At 39.0% G+C, this 23,203-nt stretch overlaps 1 protein-coding gene across 13 annotated transcripts in view; it reads left to right on the forward strand.

Moving 5' to 3' along the window:
- The window catches only part of SLC37A1 (solute carrier family 37 member 1), a 37,512-nt gene that overhangs the window by 11,148 nt on the left and 3,161 nt on the right, over positions 1–23,203 (forward strand). For 8 of the 13 annotated variants that reach the window (XM_083832719.1, XM_083832712.1, XM_083832720.1 and 5 more), the window contains 14 exons: positions 216–292; positions 2,121–2,287; positions 3,048–3,085; positions 6,530–6,568; positions 8,610–8,693; positions 11,804–11,935; positions 13,432–13,522; positions 15,518–15,580; positions 17,260–17,345; positions 18,005–18,053; positions 18,903–18,976; positions 19,935–20,013; positions 20,617–20,714; positions 23,006–23,058. In XM_083832719.1, the coding sequence (XP_083688845.1) occupies positions 216–292; positions 2,121–2,287; positions 3,048–3,085; positions 6,530–6,568; positions 8,610–8,693; positions 11,804–11,935; positions 13,432–13,522; positions 15,518–15,580; positions 17,260–17,345; positions 18,005–18,053; positions 18,903–18,976; positions 19,935–20,013; positions 20,617–20,714; positions 23,006–23,058 (1,130 nt within the window). The remainder of the gene's footprint in view (positions 1–215; positions 293–2,120; positions 2,288–3,047; positions 3,086–6,529; positions 6,569–8,609; positions 8,694–11,803; positions 11,936–13,431; positions 13,523–15,517; positions 15,581–17,259; positions 17,346–18,004; positions 18,054–18,902; positions 18,977–19,934; positions 20,014–20,616; positions 20,715–23,005; positions 23,059–23,203) is intronic. The other 5 variants (XM_083832724.1, XM_083832714.1, XM_083832713.1 and 2 more) reach the window with 2 other exon arrangements.

A 23,203-nucleotide genomic window follows, 5' to 3' on the forward strand; every position in this document is an offset into this window, starting at 1 on the left:
TTGGAAATATTTAGGTAGAGGGAAGAATATCTGTGAAATGCTGTAACCTGTTTGTTTCTTGGTGAAGAATGCTTTTGAAACTCTCATACTAAATTTCTAAATTCAAAGCAGTTGCATAGGCTTCCTTTTCCCAGCACAGCACTCAGCAGGAGTTATGTAGGAACCTGACGTATTACAGGGTATGTTTGTTTATTATTATTTCTGTATACTTTCAGATAGCTAATGGGTTGGTGCAAACTACTGGCTGGCCAAGTGTCGTTACATGTATTGGCAACTGGTTTGGAAAAGGAAGGTAAATAATCTGTAATCCAGAGTTTCGGAAGTACAAATCAACACATTTGTGGGCTGTAATATTATAGTCAGTTTAAGTATCTATCTATTGCTTCAGTGATTTGGGGGATAAAACAAGCAGTTAGGTGGGTCCTTGAGAGGAGTTATCTTTGTTACGCTAGTTAGCTTACATAGCAGTTTGAAATATTCTCTGTCATGTCAAATGAGTGTTCTCTGGTGGCTCCTTAGTCCGATGTTTAATTTTTCAGAGGAAGTATTTTGGAATTGGATTGAGAAGAATTCTTGCAAATATCATCAATCTAAAACCACTTTTAATAAAGGCTGTTATTGTGCCTTTTTATTATGGAATTTCCTGTGTTTTCATTTGTATTTCAAAGCAGTTGTTAGGCTATAGCTCTAAAAATATCTTTTTGTCTAATATCTTTTTCCTAACACACTTACAAAAACTTGAAATTTAATTTAAAAAGGAAAATAGATGTGGCAGCTGACTTAACCTTTCTTTTTGTCACTTTCTTTAAATCCATCTTTTTTTTTTTTTAAATCCTAACTGGAGGTCACTCATAATGCTTGTTTTGTCATACCACACAGAAACTTTCCATAAATTTTGTGAGAGCTGCATGCTGAATTCATTGTCTCTGATAATGGTTGATGCCTGTAGCATATAATAATGCTGCTGTAGTGGTGTCCATTGTAGATATCACCGAATGAACTTATTGTCAATCACTTCAAGAGGAAGACGTGAAAATTCAGTGTAAGCTTTCTATATAAAGTCATGGGACAATTAAGAAAATGTAGTCTCAAACTAGATTTCCGTAGTCCCTGCAGCCATTTTGGTTACAAAACAGAATGATAACCATCATAAAATACCGAACAAAATTATCAAGTCTGTGCAAAATAGACACATTCAGATTGTTTTGTGCAAAAGCAAAAGTCTGCTTCATGGATTTTAGGAGTCTGGATAATGGATTGGTGGATAGGGCTCTGTTCTGAAAGTCAGTGAGCTGGTTCTCGTTTTCATTTTGCTCTAGATTCCTTGAAACATGAGCAGACCTCTTGGATCTTGTCTTCAGCCAAAGAAAAAGATTTGTTTTAGTTAAAACTAGGTTGTTCCAGGTAAACTCTTGGGAAAATGGCCTTGCCTTCAGTAGGACTTAGAAGGATAAAAACTGCTAACTGCTGTGACTTCAGTAGGATTTTTGTGGTTTACGTTAGTCCTGCTGCAGCTATTCTACAGCAGCTCTAATCTGAGATTTCCAGGCTGACAACAGTTTGGTATCTTTGAGCCAATCTTGTGCAGGTGTTACCTTCAACTAGTGCCTAGCAAGCCCAGGATGCGATCAGAAATCACTGGATTTGCTTTACTTGTCCTATACAGATAGTTTTCTTTGGTCTAATAAATCCCAAAGCATCAGCTTACTTGTGCAATATGTCTACGGGACTTCCATTCACAGAAGCATCAGACTTAGCATGCACATGCTACGCAATGTTTGCATACATGTTTTTATCAAACAAACTCTGTCCAGAAATATGGAAGCCCTAATGGTGCCTTTAAATGCCATTAAATGCAGGATGAGCTCTGTCATGTACAGAGAAGTACTTAGAACACTTCTATTAATATTTAGGTGCTTTGAAATTGCCAGATGAAAGACTAGCGTAAAGAAGTGCTTAGTTACACAACAGTAAGATTTCAAATATTCCACAGACGTCACAGATGAGCAGTCTTTTTGATAAACTTTTCTTAAGATGATAATGCTTATTGTTGGAATAATAAGAAATGTTTGTGGGTTATTTTTGTGTGGTTTTTTGTTGTTTTTTTTTTTCCTGTGCAGGAGAGGATTGATCATGGGAATCTGGAATTCGCACACTTCAGTGGGAAATATCTTGGGATCCTTAATTGCTGCTTATTGGGTGTCTACGTGCTGGGGTCTCTCCTTTGTGATGCCTGGTGTTATCATTGCAGTGATGGGAATATTTTGTTTCCTCTTTCTTATTGAACGTAAGTACTTTAGTGTAATAGAATCGTGGAGGGGCTCATTATGGTGAAGGAACACCAGCAGTTTAAGCAAGATGTCCCAGGGCATAGTTAAGGAATATTCCTCGAGGTACACCGATACTGAAACAACTTCTTAGAACTAGATGGACAAAAACCTTTGTATGTCTAAAGAGTTCATACACTCAGGCTCTGGCATACCTAAGAAAGAGAGTAACCCTTCAGAATTCAGTCCGCTGCCCTGTCTTTACTTCCCTGTCTTTCAATTCTTTAAGTGAGATACATTTGAATAGTAGAATACCCCACCTAGCTGTAATGTGTGTTCAGTGCTACCATTCAACCCATGGCATCTGTATTCCGTACTACAAAATACAGGAATCAGCCAATAGAGCATCTTCTGTCACCTTAAATAAGAAATTAAAAAGGAATGCCTTCTCTTTTTCCTGTGTGAACTCAGAGATACTATGAATGCTTATTTTGCTGTAACTGTCCTATATGAGGAAGTAAAAAGCTCTGTAGACACAACTAGAATGCTGTAATGAGATGGACTGCCAGAAGAGCACTTACTGTGGTCTTAGGATGGGAATGGTACCATGAAGCACCCTTTTCTTTTCTCCTAAACATACAATTAAACACTTATATCAGGACTACTTTTGTGTTATCTTACTGGTGGCATATTAGTGGTAAATGACGCTACTGATAGGTGTTTTAAGACTGGTTCTTTGTGCTTGCATTTAGTTTAACTGTGCGTGTTACTGTGTTTCAGATCCTAAAGATATAAGTTGCTCCTCCACGCCATCCAGTGTAAGTGAATGTTTTTTCTACTGTGATTTCTGTCTTCTAATATACAGGTTTATGGTAGTTCTGGTAATCAGATATCTGCATGGCCCTTATGTGCCAGGTTGTTATAACTGACAATTGAGGGAATGATTTTTCCTCTGTGCTTCAGTAGTAAACCAGGAGCTTACTTTCTATCAAAGCAATATGAATCAAGAAGGTGAATGAATTTGTTTTAGCTCAGGTTTTGTAATGGATGAACTTACTACAGCAAACCAAGTAAAAACTGTTCATCTTTCTTTATCTTATTTTCTTCCATTCTTCCTGAGCACATTCAGAGCATTTTGACCTATATCCTCCACTTGCCCTCCTTGCTTGGTTATGGCATCGTGAGATAGCTGCCAACCATACCCTATGATGGTTCTCACTGGCTGAGAAACCTGTATTGGGTGTTGGAGCAAGCAAATGCATGGCTGGGGAAAAGAGGAGGCAAGGGATGAATGTGAAGCTGAGGTAAAGAGACTAAAGCAGTCAGTCTGTTGTGGTGAGTTTCATTGCAGTATAACGCAGCCTTTATTTAACCAAAACTAACTGGAATTATTGCAGATGATACTGACATCAATGAAGAACTGTGAAATGGAGAGAGAAATAATTTGTACTTAGTGGTATGGGTCACATGACAACACACTATTGTATGTTCTGTGGAATCAGGAATAATTCAGGTTGGAAGGGACCTCTGGAAATCATCTGATCCTACTTTCTGCTCATAGTACGTCTAACTTTGACATTGGATCAGATCGCTGAGGACTTGTCTAGTCAAATTTTGAAATCTTCAAGGATGGAGATGCTATTTATATATAGATGATTTCTTTTTTAAACATCATGTGAGGTTTTAGCATGTATTGATTACACAGGTTACTGGTATCAAGACAATGGATCTTGCTGGTTTAGAAGAGTTTATACTTCAAGGGCTTAAATTTTGACAAGATAGTGAACTATTTTGCAAGGTAGCAAACCTCACTAGGCTATAAATATATTATCATACACACAAACTGTTTTCTTCTGTGGGACACATGCTGCCTGGATCACAAGGGCAAATACCATGCAGGAGTTTGAAAACCCGGTATCAGAGACTGACCACTCAAGGCAGTGGTGAAACAGGCTTAAAGTACGTGCCTGAAGCTTTCTGAGCTTTCTTTGTGTTGCTAAACATTGCATGTATACTTTCTCCTGACGTTGTGGCAACAAAGTTCTAACTTTTATTTGTTTTTAAAAGGAAATCCTTCTGCTTTAAATATTAGTACAAGGTTGTTCAAACACTATTTAAATGTAGGTTGGGAAGTGGTTACAGTCTGGTACCAAGATGTTTGCCCAATGCATTTTACACAGATCACACGACTTTTTATGTGCTCAAAATTAAGTAACGTAGGGAGCTATGTCAATGACAAAGAGATGTGCCTTAGAAAACTTTACTACATGAGAAGATGATTCTTTTCTTGCCTTGTGCAGCTGTAACCCAAGAGGAGGGAGGCCATTCAAGCAGAAGAAGAGAAAAATGTTAGACAAGAAAATAGAACAAAAAGGAGCGAATTAGGAAGACTAGCTGTGTAACAACCAGTTATCTGGAAGAACAGTAGGGCAAAAGAAGGTCTTGGGGGAGGTCTTGGGGTTTCCCATGTGTGAGGGCAAATCAGGGCTGTTGAGGGAAGCGTTGGAGCAAAGGTCCTATGGGAATCCCATGTGTGTTTTCCAATACTAGAGGATTATATATGAAGGTTGTCTGCATGTGTATGTAAACGTGAACTATGCCTTCTAGTTGCAAGTATCACAGGTAGATTGTTCAGGGATGATTTCTATTTCTTCCCTCCCCCACCAGTAGTTCTAGACAGATGGCTTTTTACATTTTAAAAGCTCTCTTTTTCTTGAATAGTAACTGAAGATGACTTTTCTGCTCTGTTATTTCTTCTTCTTTACCAGTTAATGGACTTTTTCCTCATATGGAAGGCTTCTGATAAAGCTTCTGATTACCTGTAATGGTCTGTGGAAGTCCTATTCTTAGTTTCTTACTGTGAGATAAGCTGCACTCACAATGAGCTCTGTATTTTTCATTTAATTCTCTTTCACTTCTTAAAGGTAAATTCTGTTAAGTATGAGAATTTTTTATGTGACTCTTAGAGACTCCTAACCGGAGGCAGTTTTTTCTCAGCTTTTCTGTATTTTGTAAGTGCTCCCATGAACGTGTCAGCTGCTTTTTATAATACCTAGAGCATAATGTTGACAGAATTCACTCCAAAGATTTATAGAAGTAAATGTTTAGTTTTTGTTTCAAATATAATTTTATCGGAAAGCACAACTAAAGAGTTGTGCACAGTGGATTGCTCATATATCTTAAGGAGCTGGTATGGAAAACTTTGACATTCAGTATCTACTCATCATGATGGTTTTTAAAAATCTAGTATTTTAGGAAGTTTTTTATTACGCTTTCCCCAATTCCCGGGAAGAGACTATCATTTGACCTAATCTTCTCTAGGACATCAGCAAGATCACTGCACCATGTGCAGTCTCATTGTGTAGCAATGCATTTGACGTACTGTTTCCCTGGAAACCTCGCTCTCCAGAGCAAGAGGCATTACTTCTTTCTTCCCTGTTCCATATATTCATAACTGTGAATCTTTAAAAAGGGGGCTTTAAAAAGTAATTCTCTGCCTGCCTCAGTCTTTTTTCAGATTCAGACTTGTCATTGTCTTGGGAAGCTGTACTCTATTTGAATTGCTTAAGGATCTCACTTCAGACCTGTGTGGTCTGCAAAGTACAATAGATAAAATATAAAATGTATAAATCCTGTAATAAATATGGCTCACGGTTTCTGTTCGCTGTGGGGAGGGTGATTGTAGAAGTTGAGGAAGTGAAAAAGGCTAGAAAAGAAGTTCAAGAAGATCTGGAAATGCAGATGTGGTAGTGACCATGTCTGATTACTAAATTAAAAATAAATAAAAATTGCTAGTTGAAGGAAGGTTCATGTAATAAAACAGACTCTGTAATCTCTTATCACTGGCAACAAAATTCCAGCGTTGCTGAACAAGAGTAAAATTTGTTGGCAGGCATAAAATGGTAACTGCCCATGTGTGCTCAGTCATATCAGGTAATAATATCCTGTATGCTTTTGTAAATAGTTAGAAATGTGTTTTTTTCTAAGAAATTAAAGAAACATACCTATTTGCTTTGCTCATAAGACTGTAGCAGGTCACTTCAGACAAATGTTTTGGTTATGTTCAGGCAGCCATGCCAGCGGGTGCCAAAAGCTGAACCTCACAGTGGAAGAGTGAGGCTGGTTTTGTTTAAAAACAACTGAAATAAATACTCAGTGTAAGGGAATAATTTAAGGTAGATTCATATTAAGATTTAAAGATTAGATTCATCGCTCTGTGATATCACTATCTTGGATGAAATTGGTCTACTGTTTGTTTGCAGCATGGTCATGAGCCCAGTATTTCTACAGAGTTTGTAGTGGTGAGTAATCTGATTTTACTGAGTTGCCCAGAAGAACAGATGGAGAGACAAGCAGAGAGCCTTGGATGTGCGGTTCTCATTCTTTATTCAGTGATTCCTTCAGCTGTGCTTTCTTTGCTAGTATTCACGTTGGCTCTAATTTATGAATTTGAAACTTGTTTCAAAACATTGTTATGATAAAATGATTTTAATTACTAGAATTGGAAGCTTAATTTACAGTGTTCCAGAAGGATATGCCCATGACAAATGCAAGCAAGGAGTCAGTGTGCCTTACTATGCATTGGTGCACTTCTATCATCAAAGTTGAAGAGAAGGTTTAATAGCATTTGTAAAACATGATTATTTAGAACTTTTTTATTGCTACTAGTCTTTTCTCCTTGTGCTTCTTTTTCATAAGTACATGTGTTCATTGCAGCATGCTCATACAGACCTGTCTTTATGTTCTAGGAACTTTCTTTAACCTGACTTTTTATTTCCAGGAAACCTACATCTCTTAAACTGCAGTGGCAAAGTGCTTGTGTATTTAGAAGAAACCAGACTGCAGTTTTTATCTTTCTGAAAAGAAGAAAGAGGTCTTAAGTATTAAATGTGCAGCCTCTGAGTCTAGTCCTTATCCACAGACATTTCCTCCTTACCACAGTAAATCTTACTTTTGACAGTCAGATGAAGTCGTCTTTCTTTTTTTTTTTCCTCTGCTCAGCTGCTAAATAAAGGTGTAGGTAACTTTTCTCTAGGTAATTGATTTTCTTCACCACAGTTTGTTGTAAATCACTTTCTGATAAGAGCTTAATTTTCTATAAGATAAAATTTTAAAATCTGACATTCAGACCCTGTGCCCTTCAGTGTTGTTTGTTTGTTTTGGAGAAACAAGATTTTTATGCCCAAGATTGCTTGTGCCTCAGCTCTGCATTGAACAGCACAAATTTTGAAATTTATTCCCACCTCTCAAAAGCTTCTTGCATTCTTAGAAAGATTTGGGTGATGAATGGCATTTTGTGTAAAGGAAACCACAATATATATCCTTGTATTTGTGTTGGGCACGAATTACTTTGTGATTCATTTCAAATTAAAATGCTCAGTGAGAATGGGCGTTCTTTTCTGATTTGTGGTGGTTTCTTTTTATCTATTTGTGGGTTTTGTTTGTTTGTTTGTTTGTTTGTTTTTAATGTGGCATTCAGAATGTGATTTGACACATTAGAAGCAAATACCTCATCCCTGAGGAATGCACAGTGCTTCTTGTGGTCTTAGCAATAGGTTGTTCCTGCCTGACTCCAAGCCTACTTTGAAGCTGTATATTTATTTCAGTGGACAAACTGTAATCTCCCTGGCGAGTCCTTTTAAGCCAAGGATTTCAGGATAGTGTTTTCCAAGGGATGTAATTTTGGTGTGAAATGATACGCTAATGCACGTGGTAATAAATATGTGTAAAAACCAGTGGGTTAGTTGAGGTCCATCCGGGGCCTAAAATACAGCTTGTTGCCTTGATTTCTGTTCTGAGCACCCCAGAAGCACTCTGACTTTGCTAACCCTGTAGCCCATAGGAGCATGGTCTCTTACCCATTTCTGGGTTAGAATGGTGTGAGACTAAGCTAGCGGGATAATCTTATCTGAAATGAAGAGAAATGAAGAAACAAGGTTTTCCTGGGGGGAAAAAAATAAATAAATCTGTAGTTGCTACTAGGATTATCTGCTTATGAGAAAAATTGTTAGCAATGCCAAGGAAAGTTCAGTAGAGGAAAGAGCTGCTAAAAATGTTAAGAATGGCACGACTGTGCTCTGAGTTCAGTATGCTGCTGCTGTATAACAGCAGTATAAAGTGAGCCTTCAAATACAGCTGTAATTGCATTTTCTGTACGTTGCCATAGGTCTGCATAAAAGCTTAAAAAAGCAAAACAAAATGCACAGTCGTTTAATTAGAGATGCATCCATTTATGTTATGATGCACAAAGACTTTAGTTGTAAGGAAATGATTAACAGTATGTAATCCTTTAAAAAAAAACAAGCAACAAAAGTATGGGGAGGTGTTGTTTGTTTCTTTCAGAGTTCTAAAGCCTTCCTGAATGGTGCATCTCGATTCAGAGTCCACATGCCAACCTTAAATGCTAAGGAAGCCAGCAAGCCTCAGGTAAAATATGATGTGTTGTTGTAAAATAGTATAGTAGACTTCCTAAAGTTCACGTGGAAAGTTTACGTTAGATTTATTATTGGTAAAAGTAGATCTTCCTTTTATAATTCTGAAATCTGCTTCCCTTTTCATATACTAATGTACTGTCAGACAAGAGAACAAAGCATTATCTAACATAAATATTGCAAGCCTAATCGAGTAAGATAGCATGCTTACTTTTTTGGTCTTTAATTTGTGATCTTCATACAGTTCCAGCAAAAGTAAATGCTGCCAGATATTTTCAAGACAACACATTTGAAATTCTTTACTTCTGTGGTGTCTGTCCACTCCTTACAGTATCACTTGTCTTCTTTTTTTGATGTATTAAATGTATGCACTTAGTATGCATGGAGGCAGAGAATTGTAAATAAGAGCAATTATTCACAGGAATCATGCTTAAAGCTTGTAACCATCAGTGTTTGTGATTCTCACTGGAAACTGACCTCTGGATTTGCCCTTTAATGGGCAAAATGATTTTTTTCTTGTGATGAAAATTAACTGAAAATTTCCCCTTGAAAAATTGTACACATTTGAAATATTCAGTGCATTTGACACATTATATCCTGAGAGGATAGGATAGAAGAGAGCCTTTTTTTTTTTTTAACTCTTCTGCTTCTTTGAGACTGTTACAGGAAAATAGAAACTTCCTGTTCTTTTCGTTCTTTGCCCATAGATTGTTTCCCAGAATTATAATCAGCAGGGATGGAAAGGTTTTGAACTTTTTAAGGAAAGGCTCTGCTAGTAATTTTGGTTGGCTCTCTCTGTAACCCCTGTGACCAGTCTGACTGACCCTTCCTTCAGTGACTCAGAATGAAACTCAACACAGATGGTACCTGGAGTTTACTGAGCATAATGAGTACACTCCTCTTCGTTTTGAGCTGCCCAAGAGCAGTCTCCAGCCCAGAAATCATTTGTCAGTATTATTTGACAACTAGCTGGAAGATAAGGGGAGAAGATGTAAGAACATAAGTAGGTGTCTGTAGACAAGTCATGAAGACAGAGCTAAAATATAGTCAGCAAATCCGTTGACAAAGATTCCTCTCTTAACTCTGCTGGTACCTCTGATGGGCCCCCTCCCTGTCAGCCTGTGCAAAGAGCCTGCAGAGCAAGGGGGCAAGGAAGATGTGCCCCTTCCCACACTGACTGGTGTTCCCTTGTGGGCACAACAGGGAGATAACGCTGACAACAAAGCCATAATCAGCCATAGCCAGCTAGGTTATATGCTTGTATTATGGAGCTAACAAGTTTTTAAAACAAACAAACAAAAAAAATCCCTTTTTTGTCACTGCCTAGGACCCCCAGATTTTTTGCCAGTGACAAGAGATGATCTTGCTCCTGTCAAAATGGAGTTGAACACCTCTCCTTTTTGCAATGGTCATGTTACGGTTATGCTGAGCTGGTGATCACTGTCAGATTTTGTGTTTGCACAAGCAACAGATGTTCTGCATTTATGAGCTGGTCTACTACAAGGACACTGGAGTGGCAGCTTTTACTGTTTTGTTTGTTTTCCTGACCTCTGCAATTACTGTAAAAATAAATATTCAGGATATGCAGTGACTAGAAAAAAAAAAACAAAACTGTTTTTGGCTAAGCGACCTGAATACCTCCATGTGTTTGTTACTGCTTATGTCAGGTTGGCCTCTTGAAAATTGTACAAAATTGAGGGATAATGAATCCTTCCCCAGAGATCAGTAGCGTGCCATATGCCTAATCACAGTCCATGACAAACTGTCAAGGCTGAACAATGTTATCCCTGCGAAGTACAAGCTGATGTTTTTATTTATCATTTAGCTACATGCAGTGCAAAAATTCCATACTGTTGGTGAAGGTTTTCAGTGTGAGATGCTAAATAAGTTATTTGGACTTTGGTCACTTTCACTGTCATATTTAACCCTCTATACTTAAATAAGTTCAGAGCTGCCTGTCTGGGAAATGAGCAGCATTACCTCAAACAATCCTGATGAGGTTTGCTGAGTAAATTCTGCAAGAGACATGCCCTGAGGCATTATCTAGACTTACCTTCCGTTGACTTTTTTAATGTTAGTAGCTGGTATTTTGCTTTGCTACTGTTAAAATAGTTCAAATTTTGAAGTTGCTCCACTAATTCAGAAGATGAATGCTGCTCCTGCTGGAGTGACTCATGTACTGTAACATAGATTTACAGTGCTGAGCTGGATTTCTGTTTATATTTTTTTCCTGTCTTCTGGTTCCTGCTTCGTCAGAGTGTAGGGTCTCCCATAAATCCTGCACCCTGTCTATGAACTTTGTACAAACATTTTGGGTAATATCAAAATGGATAAAAATAACGAGATCTGTCTGTGGCTAGACTGGGATGGCTTATTCTTGTTGAGTGATAACTTGCTCCGCAACTATTCTTAGCAGCCAATGGAGTTGTTATTAGAGTGAAATCATTCCTAGTTTAGAAAAGACCTTGGAATTGAGTTCTTAGGCAGTATTGGTAAACCTCAGACTTTTTTGAATTCGTGGATTGCAATGCTCAAATGAGACAGGTGAAAAATTCATTATCGCTTAACAAAAAGCATTCAGTATCCATAACTCAGTTGAAAGTATGGCCTTGCCTGTATTTAAATTATTGATTAAGATGTTACAGAGTCTGAAAAATGACCTTGATGTTAGTACAGAAGGAAGATAACACATGGCTTTATACAGAAATGTGTTGTAGTGCTCGGGAGGTTTTCAGTTTTAATTAGACCACGTATAGGTAGTGGGGCAAGGGAAGACTGGAAATTTTGTTCCTTTAGACTGTACTCTGTATGTAGGATTTTTGCAACTTGAAAAAAAGTCACTATAGAATGGAAACTTGATTCCATAATGCTTAACACGCAAGCCTAAATGACCAGGCTTATTTCACCCCTTTTTCTGCATATAATACCTAGTCTTTCTCTACACTCCATTCATTCAAATCAAGAGATTTTAAAAGCTGTAACTTTCTGTAACAAAATAAATACTTTTTTTAAAATAAATTATTTTAGAATGATTTGATACTTTGATAAGTGTTTTAATACATTGTTCTCTTCTTTTGTGTATGGTGTTGCTGGGGGAAATTGCAGGACCCAGAGATGCAGCATTTGCTTATTGACACTGAAAACTGCACGGCATCACTGAACTCGAGCAGTGCAGTCACTGGAGAAGGCAGACATGGGACATCAGCTATCAGCTTCCTTGGGGCCTTGCGAATACCTGTGAGTATGTGCTATTCTTGCTTGTTCCTCTAAGAGTCAGGTTTTACCTTCTGGTTTCCCTGAAGTTCTAGATGGAGTGATAGGTGACATTAACTTTGCATCACAAGCTTTGATTGGCAACTCTGCTCTATGTAGGCTAAAGCAGATTTTGATACACAAGACAAACATCTAGGCTCCACTGACTGTATAAATTGTTTTTTTGTTGTTTTTTGTTTGTTTGTTTTTGTTTTTAACCTCATTATAATTAATACTGTAGCAGCCTGTAACGTAAAAGTTCACTGGTCTTAGTTAATGATGTGAGTATTGAGAATGGAAGAGTAGGCTGAACCTGTAAGTACTTTTCTGTGTCAGAACTTCGTTCCATGGCTTCTCTTTTACACTCCTCAACATTGTTTTTAATTTTTTTTTTAATCTCTTGTACTGTTTATATGGAGAAGTATGAGACAGACCAAACATTTAGGTTGCTTCTAAAAGAAAAGGAAATAAGTTTCCTGTAGTTCAGGGAAATCAGCCTTGATTGTCCTATCAGCTTGAAGTCTATCAGCTTCAATACAATGCACAAATAGGAAAAAATTATACCCAACTTGATTTGAACCAAGTGTAAAGGTAGCGGAAGAAATCCACTGTATTCCTGCATTCTTTCATTCTACCAGTCTGATGCCCTGTCTCAACTGTTCTTCCTGTGGCAAAGTGGAAAAAATAGGTAGAAAAATTGCTACTGCTGCCTCTTTGAATCTCTGTAACTCCACAGTATTTTTCCTGCCAGCTTTTGGGAAGGGTCTTGGCTGTATGTGAAGCAGAGCCGGCTGCGTATGTGTGTTGTCCCTGCAGATAACTGCAGTACACCATATGAGGGATTTAAAAACACCGTTCTCCAACAACAACAAAAAAATCAGATGGTAAGGGGAATGAAGATAGGTTAATTTGGCAGTTTAGTTACAGCTCTGTGCAATAAGTAGACCTTTCATATACCCAGCACGAAAGAGGATGGAACAAATTAGTGTTTGAAATAGGCATCTGCCCTATCTGCAGTGTGCTCTTGTCACATACTAACCTGAACTGTGTCATGCCAGTGAACTGGCTGTTTGTATAGAGTTAATAAGGGAGAGATCTTTGATGACCCCATCTGAAGGGCAGATCTAAAGAACATAAAAATACGTCCATTCCTCTGGAATGCTCCCACACAATGCTGCATAAAAAGTCTCTAAATGAGGAAAACAAGTGATACAGGTGTTCCAGACAGAATCAAATCCTTCCTGTTCGTTTTGGTGTTCTCTCTGTTCAATTCAGTATAATTAAGAGAATGTATATAAGTAGAATATCACAGTCAGCTCTGATAGTAATCTTTATGCTCTCGGGGGAAGAAAGCCTTCAGGGAATTTTTGAGAGAAAAAGAAAGGGTAAAATGCTTCTTAGAAATGATTTCATAGTGATCTTTGAAAGTAGATAACAGCCTCTATTAAGATACTAACTTCCTGTTTCCTTCGTTGTCTTAGGGAGTCATAGAGTTCTCCCTTTGTCTTCTGTTTGCAAAACTGGTGAGCTATACTTTCCTCTTCTGGCTTCCCCTCTATATCACAAATGTGGGTAAGTATCACAGTAAGGAGAAACAGAATTATGACTACAAACTGTGTAGAGATATGAACTTGAAATAAATAAGAAAATAAACATTACTGCTTCTGAAATGGGCTATCTTTGCAAGAGTAGCAGGAGAGTTTTAAGTCACCAACAAACGTATTTCTCAGTTTTATGAATTCAATTTTATTAGAAAGTATTTTCAAAAGGAAAAAAAAAAGCGGTTTATCTTCAAAAATTCCAAGTTGCAATGCTGTGACTTTGGCCCTTACAAACAAATCGGAAAAGTATACTTTTTTTTAATGTTTTTAAATGATCAAAGTGCCTAATTAAAACATATACGAAAAATCTAAATGAGCTTTCTTATGTGTTCAGTAGTGCAGCATTTTTGTTTGTGCTGCGGAGTGCAGAGAAAGGAGTTCTCCCTAGCCAGAGAAATTACTGTTCTTGTGAGTCATGATGTGACCTTTAAGCCCCCAGCTAACTAAAATGCTGTGCTGGACAAGTGTTGCAATAGCAGCAAGTGGAGAGAGACAGGTTAAACAATCTACTGAAATGCACACAGCTGAAAATACTACAGCTAAAGGCTGTTGTGTGGACTCCAAATAAACAATAACCTCCTGCAGGACAGGATACCTTGAAAGCAGCTGGCTGGTAACAGAAGGATTAATGAAATTTATCACAGTTCTCCAGTCTGTGCTGTAGCAGATTCGTTGTTGTTGAGGTTATGGTAGTGCCACTGACACCACTGTTTTAGCAGATACTGTTCTATCAAATGTATTTCAGAAGCTTTTAAAAACTACCAACGGTGTTTAGAAATTTAGCTGCTTTTGAAATGTGATACTTAACACAATGAAACTTGGTTGCCAAACTTCCTGATAACGCTCTTGGAACTCTGACCCCATAGTGCATGAGTTAGACTAAATATAAGTATATGCAAACAGTGGTCCTTGCTGCCCATGGCAAACAGTGAACTTGATGAAATCATTGTTTCTTCATATTCTATGTAAACTGCACAGTGCATGTTACACCAAGCACGTGGCCAGTAATCTAATGACTAACATCACCATCAGCTGTCTTGTGATGGAGGCCTCCAGGATGAATCACAGAACCTTTGCTGGGGGATGCCTGGCTGACTCCAAATTCTGTGATCACAGAATCATCTAGGTTGGAAGAGACCTCCAAGATCACCGAGTCCAACCTCTGACCTAACACTAACATGTCCTCCACTAAACCATATCACTAAGCTCAACATCTAAACATCTTTTAAAGATCTCCAGGGATGGTGACTCAACCACTTCCCTGGGCAGCCCATTCCAATGCCTAACAACCCTTTCAGTAAAGTTCTTCCTAACATCCAACCTAAACCTCCCCTGGCGCAACTCTAGTCCATTCCCCCTCGTCCTGTCACCAGGCACGTGGGAGAATAGACCAACCCCCACCTCGCTACAGCCTCCTTTAAGGTACCTATAGAGAGCGATAAGGTCGCCCCTGAGCCTTCTCTTCTCCAGGCTGAACAATCCCAGCTCCCTCAGCCGCTCCTCGTAAGACTTGTTCTCCAGACCCCTCACCAGCTTCGTTGCCCTTCTCAGGACAAGAAGCTCTGCAGGCAATCCAAATGTATACTAACTGTGATTTTAGAGCCAAGAGCCTCACTTAGGAGCATATGTTAACTGTTCATGACTCTGTGGCTATTCACAAATGGGAATATTGTTAAGCCAAACTTTAACAATCAACAGCTCCATTGCTTGGACTTTATCTATAGCTGAAGTGTTAAAAGTGTCATGCCATGGATGTAATTGTATTCAAAAGTCTGTGTCACTGAATAACCAGTTATGATGCATTGTTGTTTGCCCTATGAAATGATACCTTACAACACCTTCTGTTATCTTATTCCTGTGAACAAACAAGACTGATGTTAGATGTATTTACCCTAGCATGACAAGACTTGAGATGTCTGCTTTTTGTGGTTTGGAAATGATGGATTTTTTTTTTTCCTGTCGCTAGAACATCTTGATGCCAAAAGAGCTGGGGATCTTTCTACATTGTTTGATGTGGGTGGAATCTTTGGTAAGTTTGAATATCAATCCTTAATCAGACCAGTTTAGCAAAAAAAAGTGGTACACACAACTTGAATATATTAGTCTTGTACCTTATATACACTGAAGAAGAGCAGCAGTAAAGGTACTAAGTAGAGAGCTGGGTTGGACATTGAAAATCTAGTTTAAAAAAAAAAATCTTTCAATTGAGCAAATCACAGAGCCAATGATGTTGGCCAGCATAGACTGAGCCAAATGTTATGGCGTCTTTTATCTCCATCAGCTCTGGCCCATGGGGCTCTGTCACTTCATGTGTCAAAATGTATTTTTATTTTCTCTAACATAACAGAACTATCCCAGCTGTACAGTTGTGCATTTTTTGTGGGGCTCAAAGGTGAATGGCCACATGTTTTTGTCTTAATATCTCATGAAACTGTATGTGATGAAGCTGGGAGATTATTACAGTGATAAGGATGAGATTATTCCTTTGTAATTTGTGAGGTGACCACTGAATGCCAGTCAGACAGAATAGCTCACAATAAAATAAGCATAATCATCTCAATACCCAGCTGATTTGTGTGAGCGCTATCCTCTCTTCCCCTCCCTGAGTGCCTTTTGGAAATAAGCCCTTTATCAGTCTATTGGAAAATGGTGCTCATGGTGGGGAAGTTTCACTGGATCAAGAACTATGTAGACCCTGCTAGTTCAAGATACAAGTGTCGAGGTATGTTGCATTTACTGTTCCAGGCTTGTTCTGGATGTCGCTTCTGCCATTTTTCACTGCTTATTTCATCCCAGACAGCTGGAGCCAGAGTTAGGCATCAGCTTAGGGATGTGAATGACCTCTTTCAGCAGTGTTTCGTTCCACTGTGAATACAAGCTTGTGCTTGTGCTGTGTGCTGCTTGGACCCTTGGCATTTATATTTAAGTCTGAGTGGGATGTAGGCACTTCGGAGATGGGCAGCTGGAGAGGGAGAGGCAGGCCCAGCAATGTTGAGGAATCTGGAGAATCCAGAGAACTTCCTTTCCTTCTCCCTGTACCAAGTTGCCTTTATATCGTTTTGGCAGCTCCTTTCCCTCTGTCCTTCCAGCCTGCTCCTGCTGCACACTCCAGTTAGTGCTTCTGTGTACAGCCGTTGCAAACACCAGAAGGGAAAATTGAAGAGCCTAGAGTGGCTGCCTGGAGAGAGAAACAAGTATTTCATTTGCCCTGTGATCTAAAATAGCTCATTTTCCCTTGTTGGGAAATGGACAGAGCACACTACAGCTAAGTTTACTGTTGCACATGAGGAGTTAAGGGACCAGTGACTAGCTGGGCACAGATGGAGCCCGGAATTCCAGGCAGAATGGGACCACCTGGTGCAAAGGCATTTTGCATTCAAAAGCAGCAGAGCAATGACTTCTAAATACTTCCACCTCTGTTTCACCCCCATCCCTACCATCTTGGAAATTTAGTTGGAATAACCAATGAGGCAGAACAACTGCCTGTTCCTGCCTGACCTTCCAAGTCAAAACTGGTTGGGTTAATGAGGTTGTTGCTAAGTGCAAATTATGTCATCAGGCCCGTGATCTGTGTTGCTGTGTGTAACTATACATTGAAAGTCGTATTACTTTGTTTTAATCTGGGTTGGATTTCGTTAAGTATAGCTGATATCTTTTGTGTGAAACATGCACAGAATATTCTCCTCACGTACCTGTCTCTTCTTTCAGGTGGAATTTTGGCAGGCCTGATTTCAGACAGGCTAGAGAAGAGGGCATCCACCTGCGGAATGATGCTATTGCTGGCGGCACCCACAGTAAGAGTTTGCCTCTCTCTGACAGCTGTGGTTGGGACTTTGACAGCATTCAGGAAGTTCTGCAAGCAGCATCTTCTAAGCTGAACATATAGTTCAGGCCGGGTTAAAAGCATAAGAAGTTGAGCCTGTGAGCAAGTATAGACATTTGGGCTGCCTCAACTAAGCAATGAAACGAGTCTAATGCATTGCTTGTTACAGGATTATATGAGAAGTTTATCGCTCTTTTGTAAAATACGATGTCCAGTTTTTAGCCAGAATTTTAGTTGCTCAAAGGCTAAAACTGCTGTGCTCTGTTGGAAAACTGGCAGTTGGACATATGAGGTGCATTTTTCTTTGAGCTTTGATTCTTTCGTGAGTTCTATTCTGTGCTGTGTCAGAGCTGGCAATTTGAGAGTTTAAAATTGAGTGTTCTCATAATATAGCCCTTTCTTCTGAAAGGACACATGGGGAAGAGCAGCATGCTCCTTATCTCCCTGATCTGTCCAAATCAAACAACCATGCTGCTGTGCTCTGAAAGGATTTCGTAAAACCTAGGATGTGAGAACTACTTTTCACATGATACCAACAAAGATATTTTCCCCATTTTAGTTAAAAAATAGGGATTTTACCATTAATGAGGGTGTTGGTAGTATAACACATTTGTGTTTTCATTTTTGCAGTTGTACATGTTCTCTGCAGTCAGTAAAATGGGCCTTGAGGCTACTGTAGGTGAGTATTTTTAAATTATTTTCTGCCTCGCTTTATGTGAACTTTTCATTTATGATCCATTGCCCTTTGCTTTTTTTTTTTTTCCCCTGAGAGGAGGAAGTGTGGAATGAACACTCTCTCCTGCAGGTTTTTTGTGGGATAAGGAAAGGAGATAGGAAAGTGGTGACATGATTTAGTTAACAAATAATGTTAGTTCATGTCAACTAATCATTGAGATAACAGAGATTTAGGTAATATCGTTAGTCTTCTTTACGGAGTTTGTTTGTATCAGCATAGGCTTTATTCTATCCCATTTTCCAAATATCAGACACCTTAAAAGACTACTTATAGTAGTTTAAAGACTACTTACAGTACTTTTGAAAATGACTTTAACTTTACATATGTCGGCCGAATCCCTTTGCATCTGTATCTATTACATCAAAACAGAAGTTGAAACACGAGAGCTGACAATAATGTCTCACCTACATAAAGACCTCGATAAGTTTTAGGGCTGTCTGGTGCTTGGTGCTCTACAAGGAGTGTGCTTATGGTCAACTTGCTGTGAGCATCCTCTGCTCTTAGAATCAGTTTGGTTAGACTTTCTTCCTTCTCTGAACTACCAGGATCAATAAGGGCCCTGGGAAGTACCTTTGACTCTGTCCTGTCTCCTGTTATTTTTGGGAATTTATACTGTGGAGCTTTGCACTGAGATACAAATGTATGTTGCTTTTCCTCCTGTCCCCTGTAATGAGGTCGGGGAGCCAAGGAAGGAATAAACTGTTTGAAAACCACAGGCTATGACATTTCCTGTTGTTACAGTTAAGTCTTTCAGGCAACTCACGTTTTCTGGTTTTGTCCAACTTGCAACAGTGATGCTGCTTATCAGTGGTGCCCTGGTGAACGGACCTTATGCACTGATCACCACTGCTGTCTCTGCTGACTTGGTGAGTTTGGCTTCTCCTCTGCTTCCAGCATAGCAGCTTTGGCCTCCAGAGAGAGCCATTTGACTTCTGCAGGATTGTCAGTGAAGGAGCTGCACTGTCCTAAAGCAAAGTGAGATGGATAAGCTGTGTTGAACTCAGTCACTGAGATTGTTTTAGAGTTCCTGTATTAAAACTGGTTAGTATCCTGCCTGTTTTATCCTTAACGTTGTTGAAGGGACTGCTAGCTAGAGAGTGGGGCCTGACATTACAAGATGTCTACCTGTCGGTTGGGAAGAAGATTGAAGGGGCTAACTGATTCCTCAGGTATCAGCAATCAAACATCTGACCTGAGCAAGGTCTCAGTTTATGTAATCACTGGTTTCCTGAGTGTATTCTCCTCAGTGTACGAAGATAAGTCTGTCTGATTAGCAGTTCTGTGAAATGTTTAGTTTATCTATCTTGTTGCAAAGTCATTCACTTCATCAGTCGTTTGTTGTTGTTTTTGTAGTTCTGAAGACCTGCCTTTTAAAATTGGGACTGAAGGGCTTCTTTTGACTCACAAATTCTTTGAATTAGCTTTTCAGTTCATATTTATAGTTCTGGTACTCTAGTATTCTTGTCACAGCAGAACTTTTTCTGTTCTGCAGAGCGTTGCTTTATTAGTAGAAGAAAAGATGGCCATGGAAACAGTCTTGCAGCATAATGCAAAGCGATAGTGTTGTCCTTGTTGCTTGAATCCACAATGTGCAGAAGAGAAAGCTTCACAGCTATTGTTTAAACAAACTGATTGAATAAAGGAGAACACTGTAGGCAACCATTTGATTGGGTGGAGGGTTTCTTTGGGTAGTGATAAAAGGATCTGAGCTAGGATATTTTCGGCAACTTCACAATGTACATCTCACACAAAGAGGTGTGGACATTGTAGAGACTTTTTCTGAGTTCAGCTCAGGATGGTTCTGAGCAGTCTTTGTCACTTTAGGGTACCCATAAAAGTCTGAAAGGGAATGCAAGAGCCTTGTCCACAGTGACAGCAATCATCGATGGAACAGGATCTGTAGGTAAGCCAGAGCTGGAAGGTAACCTGCTTTTGCTGTGGTAGGTTGTTAAAAGAAAAGATCTTTGTGAAACTAGGCTCTCTGTGATTCATGTTTTGCCAAGACTCAGTACAGTTTTGGAAATGGGGAGTACAGCAAACTTAGCCTTAAGCCTCCCTAATGTTCCCATATCGGAGGGAGGGAGGGAGAGAGGGAACAAAGGAGGGAGAGAAGGAGGAAGGAAGAGGGTGATAGACTGATACTGAGCGTAGATCCAAAAAGTAGATGCCATGGGGCTGTTTGTGAGATTGGTGATATTCTAGTCACTACCTCCGCACTGGCATGTAGAAGGGAAAACTGAGTAGGATTCTTCTTGAGGTGGGATGGACGTTACCTTTTTTTTTGAGCCAACGAATGGCATTTCTCAAACTTCCAGCCTTCCAGCTTCCCATGTGTTAAGTTCCCAGCTGTACCAGTTATGTTTTGCACTTTCTGGGACATTTCAATCCATAAGGTAATATTGAGTTAACTAGGTGGATAAATGGATGTTCTAACTCAGAATAGCTGTCTTTCAGCGTAGTAAGTCTTACATTGCGTCATTCTGACAGTATCAATATTAAATTTTAGGTGCGGCTTTGGGGCCTCTCTTAGCTGGTCTCATTTCCCCATCTGGTTGGAACAACGTGTTTTACATGCTCATGGTGGCAGATGCGTGTGCCTTGCTAGTAAGTCTAAAAGTACTTCTTGGTTGCTGTGTATTACTTTATGCTGAACTATATATGTTAAAATGCACATTTTCCTTTTGCAAATTCGATAGTCCGTCATAACCAACATCCAATTGCATAGGAAATTTTCAATAAAAGTGCAAAGTAGCTCATTTTGAAATTCTCATTTAATTTTAATCAGAAGTGCAGATTAGTTCAGATGCACTTCAATTTCTGAAAAAATACACATCTGTTAATGGCTGGCTGAGCAGATTACAGCAGGCCTAATTGTAAGCAAACCTTTATATAGAGAGCTGGAAGATGCCTCAGATTCCACTCATGGAAGAATTACTTCTGTTTTCTTTAAAGCTGGTTTACTGAAGTAGTAACAACTGTTTTGTTATGTTGCTGTACCACCAAAATCACTATGATAATGAAACTGCTGAAAGTTAATACATCACATTCTCCAGATGGGCCCTGAAACTGCTGTACTAGGTTAAACAAAAATTGGCTTCCTCACTTTCGACAGTAACCAGGCACAGATGCTTAGGGAAAAGGAGCGTGACACACATTGTGACACGGTACAGAGCATATCCACTTTCCTCCCTCCCGCTCCTGTATGCTGGATGGGAAGATCTGAAAAGGTTTTTTACTCCTTACATGCCCTGCTTTGCTTTAAAGACCAGAGAAGACACAAGATGAGGCATGGAGTGTCTTGTTGTACCTTTGAAGCTAGTCTTGCTGCAGCCACCTGCAGGTTAACCTGTAGGTTATGTTTTTGTGTTTGCCATGGATTTCCCTAGCAGGCATCTGTACCAGCTTTGTCTGCTCTGCTCCAGCAGAACACAGTGCTACTCTGACTCTACCTCAGAGGTGTCCTGAAGTGTCACTTGCTTATCCTCTCCTTTTGAAGTCCTGGATGGAAGTGCTCATGAAAGAGTGGGGTGACTGTGAAACACTTGAGAAATACGCCTTCCTCTCTACTAGCTGTGCCCAGACAAAACCCTGTGCCTGCAGGGTATTCCCCTGAGCCCTGTACTTCAGCAGAGGAGCTGATGCTGAGAGTGTCAGACCACTCTCCGAGACAAGCAGAAATTTTTGTTTTGCGTTGGGATTGAGGCTTTCTTTCTAAACTCAAGCCCAAATTTTTCAACTAAATTTTTCCGCATGTTAATAAGTTGAATATTCAAAGTATGTTCCCTCTAATAGTCAGCAGCTCTATAAAGCCTGGTTTGAACTAGTTTGTTTGTTCAGTATTAGCCATTCTGTGCTGCAGTGGGGTTTGGGAAATTGTAGTTTTCCTAAGTAGACTTAAAACTCTGCTTTTTTATAGTTACTTGTTAAAAACAAAAGAAAAAAAAAAACATTTCCTTGCAGCATCAGTTAAAATGCATTTTGAAAATACTGTTATTGACAGGATTGACTCTGCTCTTGTAAAACTTTTTTTGTAACTCCTTTTACTGTTATTTGCAGTGCAGAGTACAAGTGCCTGTATTCAATTCCTGTTTATTCAAAGATAACTGGAGGGGGGTTAGACTCACACGTGGTGTTCAGATCGGTCATGCTTGGCCACTCACATATCTCTGAAATGTTAGGTCTAATACCTTAAAATAGCAATACTTAATATTCAGATAATTAATAATATTGAAGAAAATTCCATTTGTAACGGTGAGCCTCTTAAGGTAAGGAAACCTTTAACAGTGATGAACCCTGGAATAGTTCTAATTCTGTCTTTAATGTATGTGGGAGTCCTTAATTTTTTTTTGTAAAATCACTTTCCTGGGGACTGTCTCCATAAGCACAACTTTTAAAATGCACTTAAAAGTCCTGTTCCTACACATGCAAGTAAACATGACTAAAATCACTCATCTTGACTAATTGTGTGATTAAACCTTTTCACACGCACAACTGTTCTTCAGAATAGCAGCTGAAATAATTTTAAGATCCAAAATTTCCATCTGCCATGTTTTCTTGAAGTCTTGGGTTCCCTCTGCTGGTTTCTTTACACATCTGCTGGTAAAGTAACTTTGGAAAATCATTGTTGTTTTCTTACACAGGAATTGGTCTCTCAGTTGCAAAAAGGAAATTATTTTTTGTTGCGAATTCATTGTGAAAACTGTTCCAAACATTGATTAAGCATCGGTATTTTTTCTTTTTTATTTATTTACTTATTTGTTTTAATGATTTCAGCATTACAAGGTAGTGTTTCAAATGAGGAACTCTTTGAATAAAAGTGTGCATCTTATCCAGAAACTTAGCTTGTTGGCATATCTGTACAGATAGTAACACAGATACTGTGACTCTCTTTACAGTTCTTACTCCGTCTTATTCAGAAGGAACTTCGGTGTAATGCAGATCATACCCTGTAAGTGTTACATACAGCTATTGGTCTTTAATAACAGTTTAAGAACATGTTACTAAGCTGATACCCATGTGTAGACAGAACATACTAAGGTTTTTAGATGTCCGTTTGTCTTTTTCAATTTTTCTTTAAAAAAGTAATCTTTTTT

Source organism: Anser anser (genome assembly GCF_964211835.1).
Source record: "Anser anser genome assembly, chromosome: 1".
NCBI classification, from domain to species: Eukaryota; Metazoa; Chordata; class Aves; order Anseriformes; family Anatidae; genus Anser; species Anser anser.